General features: G+C 35.9%; 1 protein-coding gene across 1 annotated transcript; it reads left to right on the top strand.

The window, feature by feature from the left end:
• The first annotated feature begins 2,340 nt into the window (after positions 1-2,340).
• On the top strand, positions 2,341-7,147 carry LOC127410071 (uncharacterized). The gene is made up of 2 exons (XM_051645105.1): positions 2,341-2,513; positions 5,401-7,147. Exons 1-2 carry the CDS (start codon positions 2,438-2,440, stop codon positions 6,213-6,215), a joined length of 891 nt encoding a protein of 296 aa, XP_051501065.1. The 5' UTR covers positions 2,341-2,437; the 3' UTR covers positions 6,216-7,147.
• The last annotated feature ends 1,295 nt before the right edge of the window (positions 7,148-8,442 follow it).

The following is an 8,442-nucleotide window of genomic DNA, read 5'->3' as shown; positions in this document are numbered from 1 at the left end:
AGTATTTCATCATTTTGGTAGACAGTATATTAACATGTATAAATAAACACGCAGGCCAAACTATATACACTCACTGAGCACTTTATTAGAAACACTATGGTCCTAATAAAGTTCCCGATGTGGTCATCTGCTGTTGTAGCCCATCCGCCTCAAGGTTCGATGTGATGTGCATTCTGAGATGCTATTCTGCTCACTACAATTTTACAGAGTGGTTATCTGAGTGACTGTAGCCTTTCTCTCAGCTAGAACCAGTCTTGGCATTCTCCGTTGACCTCTCTCATCAACAAGGTGTTTCCATCCACAGAACTGCCGTTCACTAGATGCTTTTGGGACCATTCTGAGTAAACTCTAGAGACTGTTGTGCGTGAAAATCCCAGGAGATCAGCAGTTACAGAAATACACAAGCCAGCCTGTCTAGCATCAACAATCATGCCACGGTCGAAATCACTGAGATCAAATCTTTTCCCCATTCTGATGGTTGATGTGAACATTAACTGAAGCTCCTGACCTGTATCTACATGATTTTATGCATTGCACTGCTGCCACATGATTGGTTGATTAGATAATCGCATGAATAAGTAGGTGTACAGGTGTGCCTAATAAAGTGGTTGGTGAGTGTATATTGTTAGGCCTGCATTATTATTGTTTACATGTACAATATGGACTTTTTGCAAGTATTTACTGATATGTGGAACAAACGCTAAAACAGCAATGTATCCGGCAGTTCCGATTTTTGTTTTGGTTAAGCGAATTTAAACGAGAGTGGAGTGGCACAGGTACTTTAGTATGATTAAATGTTTCTTTATTGTTGTTTTTGATCAACAACTGACTGTAAAGAACAGAAAGAATATATTAAAAGAGACATTAGTGACAAATGGATTGGTTGGCAATCACTGCTTGAGAAATTGGAACGACCAGTATGGCTGATGTAGAAAAAGGTAAAAAGCCAAATCATCTTTTAGATACAGACATCGCCTGTCAGTCAACTCCAGAACATGAATGTGCATTAGCTGGACCAGCCTAAAAAAAAAAAAAAAAAGAAAGTGCGATTTAGCGTGATCTGAGCTAAAGAAGTACAATTTATGATACCATGGTTGTCAGGTTTTACTGCTGATTTGAAAGATTTTCTTTGATCATAATCATGACCAACCGATTTCGGTATTTCCCCTTTCAAGTAGATAGGAGCTGTACTTTTATACCGCTTATTCATACAAAATAGCTGCCCGGGAATATCGGAAAGATGGTCTTTCTTAAACTAAAACAAACTGCAGTAAGTGAAGTTACTGCACAATGGCTCAGTACCGCTGCGTTTCAATGCAGAGACTGTGGTTTGCTTTAGTATTCTATCAGGCTTTTAAAAGGATAGTTCACCCAAAAATGAAAATTCTCTCATTGTTTCATTTACTCACCCTTATGCCATCCCAGATGTGTATGACTTTCTTTCTTCTGCAGAACACAAATGAAGATTTTTAGAAGAATATCTCAGCTCTGTTGGTCCTCACAATGCAAGTAAATGGTGACCAGAACTCAGAAGGTCCAAAAAGGACATAAAAGGCAGAATACAACTAATCCGTTTTACTCCAGTGGTTAAATCCAGATCTTCAGAAGTGATATGATAGGTGTGGGTGAGAAACAGATCAATATTTAAGTTCTTTTGTTACTACAAATCTCCACCTTTGACCAGCCTCAACCAGTAGGTGGCTAAATGTGAAAGTTAAGGTAAAAGTGAAAGTGTAGATTTACAGTAAAAAAAGGACTTAAATATATTTATCTATTTCTCACCCACACCTATCATAACACATCTGGATTACTTTTATACTGACTTTGTCCTTTTTGGACCTTCTGAGTTTTGGTCACCTTTCACTTGCATTACGAGGACCAACAGAGCTGAGATATTCTTCTAAAAATCTTCGTTTGTGTTCTGCAGAGGAAAGAAAGTCATACACATCTGGGATGGCATGAGGGTGAGCAAATGAGAGAATTTTCATTTTTGGGTGAACTATATCCATTTAACAGGCTATTGAAATAACATTATTACTACGTTCATTAACAAGCAAGTGATGGCAAAATAGTATGCTTGAAATACTTGGTCAAAAAGATCACATACAAAGCTGCTGTTTTACAGCCGGTTTGTGTTCTTTGACACGTTGTTTGAAACGTTATCATCAAAACTAATATGTTGTTTGTATGTATTGATCTCTAAAGTAAATAGTTATTCTACAAGAAACATGAAAGTACACAGTTAGAAAGTAAACATGCAAGGCATACCGAAACAGTCACGTAATTCTCTACCGACCGACGCTTTGGACGTCATAGATCACCGGTTTGTGGCCAAACGAATCAAATAAGCTCAACGTGAAATGTGTTGTTTTCTTTACACAAGATTTGAAGCTTGGGTGTTGACCTTAGCATCACTTAAGCAAGCAACACAATACATATGTTAAATATGGCACAGTCCCGAGGGAAAGTGACGGTCGAGCTGGAACTGAAACGCGAATATCCATCTGACGATGGTAAGGAACACTGCTAACACAATACATGAAAACATTATCCGGTTGTGCTGCTCGATTATGGCAAAAATCATAATCACGATTATTTTGGTCAATACTGAGATCACGAGTATTTAACACGATTACTCATTGGCTTTGGAAACACCATGCATTAAAGATGCATTTATAAAAAATAAATAAATAAATTAAAAAAAAAAAAACGTATTTTTAACAGTGGATTTCCTTGAACTTGAAATGTAAACTGCACTGGGTAGGGGTGGGGGCTATTGTCATTTGATAATTATTTTATGTCACATATAGTCAAATAAAGGAAAGCCTCCATCGCCATCATTTACAGCAGGGATGCTCATAGTTCTATAGAATGAGATCTACTTTTTCATCATGTTATTGCAACAAGATATACCATGTACAATACCAACATTTCAGGAGTCTGTAGTGAAATTTGACGATTCTCAATACCAGCTTCAAAACCACAACAAATAATAACACTAACTAATATGTTAATTATGGAAGAATGATTTCAAGTTCTTAAGTAATTATTCAACATCATTAAACAGTTAGTAATAAAATAACAGTTAAAAAAAAAAAAAAAAAAAAAAAACAGCAATGAATAGAAATAGATTAAAAATAATTAAAGATAATTCAGTGCTGTTTTAACAGCATTAGGCTATCAAGTATTCAAGTAAACATTCAGAGAATAGAACATAAAACTACTACTGGTCTTCACTGTATGATTATAATACATTCATACTGTTTTTAAAGCTATGAAAGTTACCCAGTCAAGAGCAGTGAGTGTTTTCTCATTTTCTTGTTATGGTTGTTTGATTTTTATAATGACACAATAGATGGCAGCAGGTCTATTAGCTTACATTTAGACTTACAAGTCCGACATTTTAATACAATTCCACTTTTTTCTCTGCTGTTTATGTTCACTTGAGACATCACTCTCTGTGTTTCAATGAATACCTCACCATTTTGGCGGAATTTTGAAATGTGACCATTCAGGTGCGCATTAGCGCGAGCATTTTCACCACGCACACATAGGCCGCCTGTCAATCAAACAGGGCGCAGCTGTTACTAGATAATTTGCGAATTATAAAATTATGTGCTCTGGATTATTTTCAACAGCAGAATAAGAATATGATCTTTCTAATAAGTGACACAGGGCTATGCTATCACAAATATAACCAGTTATTTTTTCGTTATTGAAGTTTTAATCAGTCTGCTTGTCCGGTTGGGTAGGTAAAATTCTCTTTCACTTGCCCCTTCAAAAATCCACTTGTCCCAGACAAGCGTTAATGTCGAGCCCTGATTAAATATTGTATTCTGCATTCTCCGATAACAATGTTTTCTTCTGCAGTATAGCTCCTTAAGTAAATGTACGTTGTTTTAAAGGAGTTTTAGATATTATTTTGGAACACAACACAAAAAAGACTCATCAAAAATGTATTTTGTGCCAGTGTATAATGGGCTAAGTCTCTCTCACCTTTATGTTCTTTTCGATCCATCTTTAACTCACAAAAAAACAAACTTTCTCTTATTAATAGAGCTTCATATAGCCGATTTTCTTCATGATATGATGCACAGTAAAGGTAACACATATATTATGATTCACTACGTCGTAAGCCATCACGTTATAATCTAGCTGCGGCAAACACGTGCGAGTGACGAGCATCCCCGCGCCAGTGTTCATCAGCCGGGAGAAGATTCAATCTCTTCCCCGGTCACTTCACGCAACTCATAGACTGCACAGAGTTGCCAGTTTCTGAGTTTATTTTCATAACCCGCTTCCTTATTATTTGAACTTTGTGTTGGTTGTGGATGGTTCTTCACATAACCAAGACAACAAATATTTGTGCACTAGCAATAGACAAATGACTGAACATAAAATATAATAATAAACATACATTGATAATATCTTGTATTAAGTATATGAAATAAAATGCATACATATACATTATAACTAGCAGTGCAAAAAAAAAAATTTACTTTTTGGATTTGATTTTCAGGGGCCTTTTTTTTTTACCTTATTGAAGACTTATGTTTTCCTACTATTTAAAACATAAACAGCGTCTCGTCCGTTTATGATAAATGCGTAATTTAATCAATTAATGAAAGGAATATTCCGGGTTCAAAGTGAAGCTTAATGTAACAAGAATTTGTGGCATAATGTTGATTACCACAATTTCGTTTCGCCACTCGTTTATTTAAAAGAAGAAAAAAATAGCAGTTTCAGTAAAGCACTTACAATGGAGGTGAATGTGGCCAGTCCATAAATGCTAAAATACACATCATTTCAAAAGTGTAGCTTCAACATGTAAACATTATACCTGTTAACATGATTGACGCTTGTAAAGCTATTTGTGTAACATTATATCCAATACTGGGATTTCAGGGTTTCAAGTCGTAAAATGTAATACAATTTTTTTACACAGATAAGGTTAGTAAACGGTTTTATCACACTTAAATTATGTTAGCACAAATATTGTTCACATCTTGTTGCTATACTTTTGAAATTATGTGTACTTTAGCATTTATGAACTTGCCCCTTTCACTTCCATTGTACAGTAAGTGCCTAACTGTAACAAGGGTCTAGTCAAAATTATTTTTTGTGGTAATCAACATTATGCCACAATTGCATTTTTGTTGGCATTTTTGCCCTGAGCCCCCCTTAATTTCTGGAGTCCAGAAATTATATAGTATACTATACTACTACTATAAGAAGCAGCATTACAATAAAAAGTTAAAGAATTGCCTACTTCATGATACCATTATGTTAACTTTCTTGGGAGCAGATAATTTATACACTATCATAGTTAATGTAGCCAACAATATACAAATGGTAAATAAGGTTCTTGATATTGAATAAAGGCATTTTAATTTCTTTCAGAAAACCACACTCTAAATGATTCCAATATTCCTGCACTGCGAGAGTCACCACAACCGCAGGTGCTAGATTTATACGATTTATTGGAGCCTGAATCTGACCAGAAAAACTACACTGCGCAGTGGACAGTCAAGGATGGCAGTGAGGAGGGTGATGAGAAATGTCCAATACAAATAGGGAGTTTATGGGGGCCACAAATGGCACCCTGTGGTCCTAGATGTGGAAAGAAGTGTTCAGAAAAGATCCCATATGTTAGAAGAAAAGAAATATTTGACACATATCAGGACATGTCACACAGCGACAAGTGGACTTTTGTATCCCACACTATTACTCAGTCATTGAAAAAGCGTCTCACAACAGGTGGTCCGAGCAGACGTAGCAAAACATTTCAGTATCATCTAAATAATAGCCTTGGGGATCCACAAGATGTGTGCAAACCGTTCTATTTAACAACATTAGGCTACCACCCAAAAAATGACAGAGTGATTGTCAGTGTAATTGGCAACCCGTCCGCTACCCAGCCTCCTCAAGATCGCAGAGGACGGCATCCACCTGCCAATAAATTGGATCTATCCCTAATTCGTGAACACATTGAATCATTCAATCCAACAATCAGCGCACATGACCCAAACAGAAGACATTTACCAAGCAGTGTAAGCATTATGAAGATGTATAAAGATTTTAAAAGCAAAAATACCACCCCCTGTTCATATGAAACTTATAGAAAAGCCATCAGAGACATGAATATAAGCTTCACAAAACCGGGTGAGGAGGAGAAATGCAAGCAAGATAACCACATGAAGGCTGTCCAACAGTAGCAGGCAAGATTTGTGTTCCTTGTCAGACTGCCCTACATGCAAAAGTAGGAGAACAAATAAGAGCCAACAGATGTAGACGTCTTTACCAACTGGATGCTGTGTAAAGCAGGTTTCCATCCAATGTGTTGACCTCTTGAAACTTATAAGGCTGCCAGGAGTTAAGACAGCCGCTTTCACAAAGAGCATACTAGCCTATCACTAGACATTTGTCAAACTTGGTAAAAAGACGGTGTTAAAGAAGAAAAGCATCTCTGTAATCTGGCTTGAGGGAATTGCAGGAAGGAACGCTGCAAAAGCTGACATCAGCATATGTCCACCCAAAGTATATTAGCCCCCCAAAAAAGAAAAGATGCTATTCTGCTCACTACAATAACACAGAGTGGTCTTAGTTACCATAGCCTTTCTGTCAACTCAAACCAGTCTCGCCATTCTCCGTTGACCTCTCTCATCAACAAGGCTTTTCCGTCCGCGGAACTGCCGCTCACTGGATGTTTTTTGTTTTTGGCACCATTCTGAGTAAACTAGAGACTGTTGTGCGTGAAATTCCCAGGAGATCAGTAGTTACAGAAATACTCAAAAAAGCCCATCTGGCACCAACAATCACGCCACGGTTGAAATCACTGAGATCAAATTTTTTCCCCATTCTGATTGTTGATGTGAACATTAACTAAAGCTCCTCGCCCATATCTGCCTTTTATGCATTGCACTGCTGCCACATGATTGGCTGATTAGATAATCACATGAATAAGTAGGTGTACAGGTGTTCCTAATAATGTGCTCAGTGAGTGTATATTGTACATCAAGTACACCAACTGTAAAAAGAATCTGTTCATTGCTGAATGAAATACTGCTTAAAAGTCTGTAATATCCAATAGTATCAAATACACTTTTTTTCAATAAAATAATTATTTAAACAATTCTGTGTATTAGTGTTTAATATAAAGGTGAGTGTGACATTTTTAATTATTACAATTGTAATATAATAAACATATTAGAATTATTATCTTCAAAACTTCACCAAATGATAACACATAACATTAATGTCATGTCTTTCCACCCACATCTATTACTGTTGGAACCCTCTTTGAACAATGGTATTTTTTCCCTGCTGCAGCATGTTTATTTTGCATGAAAGCTATCATTTATTTGGAAACTGGTAGAAATATGTTATTTATTCAACGTCTGATCCTATAATGTAGGGACTTTTTTTATTTTTATTATTGGGCTACAAACTAAATTTTGCACCTTGTAGACCCATACAGTCCAAAAACTTTTTTGTTATGCACGTTATTTTATTATACGTCTATATTGTAGACATTTGCCATTGATTTTTGATGCCATATTCGTTTCACTGCTACTTATACTGTACAAGCATATCCAGTGGCACCAAAAAGTAAAGCCACATGTAAAAATGTATAAACCTAATTGCATTAGAGAACAAATAACCATACTAAGTTGCGGACAAATTATCCTAGACCTTTTTTCAGAACTAACTTTACTTTGCCAAGCTATTTTTACAATTACTTTAAACTGATGTCAAGGTGATTTTAAAGTGATGAATAGTCAGTTATCCTCAAGTTCAAACAGGTACTCTAGAAGAGTAACCGTAGGCGTAGTTCAACAAAGTTTGACAACCAGTCGTCCAAATAATTTTGTCTTCATTTTAAACAATATATTTTTTATATACTGAACTTTTTTTTTCTGTTAAGTTTTTCTTGAAAGGTATTTTTGCTAAATGTCTTAATGTTCTGAAAATAAATGCTATGTTGTCCTGGAGATTTTGTGCATATATCTATAAATAAAGAACTTAATATAAACTACATTGTACTTCTAATTCCAAAGGAAAAAAACTAAATCATTTGATGAAATAGCATTCACTGCCCTTTACCCTTTGCCTTTACATCATGCTTAGTTATTTGAGGTCATACAAAGGCAAACTGAAGTAATTGCATTTTTGGGGTCATCCAACAATTCATTGTTGATGGTTGTTAGGCACAAAAATTACTTCATGTATGTATCTAATCAATGCATTACCATGTGTGCATTTACAACACATTTGGCTAGACAATCCAAAACCTTTAAAGCCATTTTCCTCAGTTTCTGTGTTCGGCTGTGTCGCTGTATTGTTCTTTTGTAGGACAGCACTGTGTAATGTGTTAAGAGCACTATGCCATGGCTACAACAGAACAACTGTATTCTGAGTATATCAAAGTAAGTAAATTGTAGA

The sequence above is a fragment of the Myxocyprinus asiaticus genome, chromosome 19 (genome assembly GCF_019703515.2).
Source record: "Myxocyprinus asiaticus isolate MX2 ecotype Aquarium Trade chromosome 19, UBuf_Myxa_2, whole genome shotgun sequence".
Taxonomy (NCBI): domain Eukaryota; kingdom Metazoa; phylum Chordata; class Actinopteri; order Cypriniformes; family Catostomidae; genus Myxocyprinus; species Myxocyprinus asiaticus.
The sequence above is the reverse complement of the archived record's forward strand: the minus strand, read 5'-3'. Positions and strand labels throughout refer to the sequence as shown.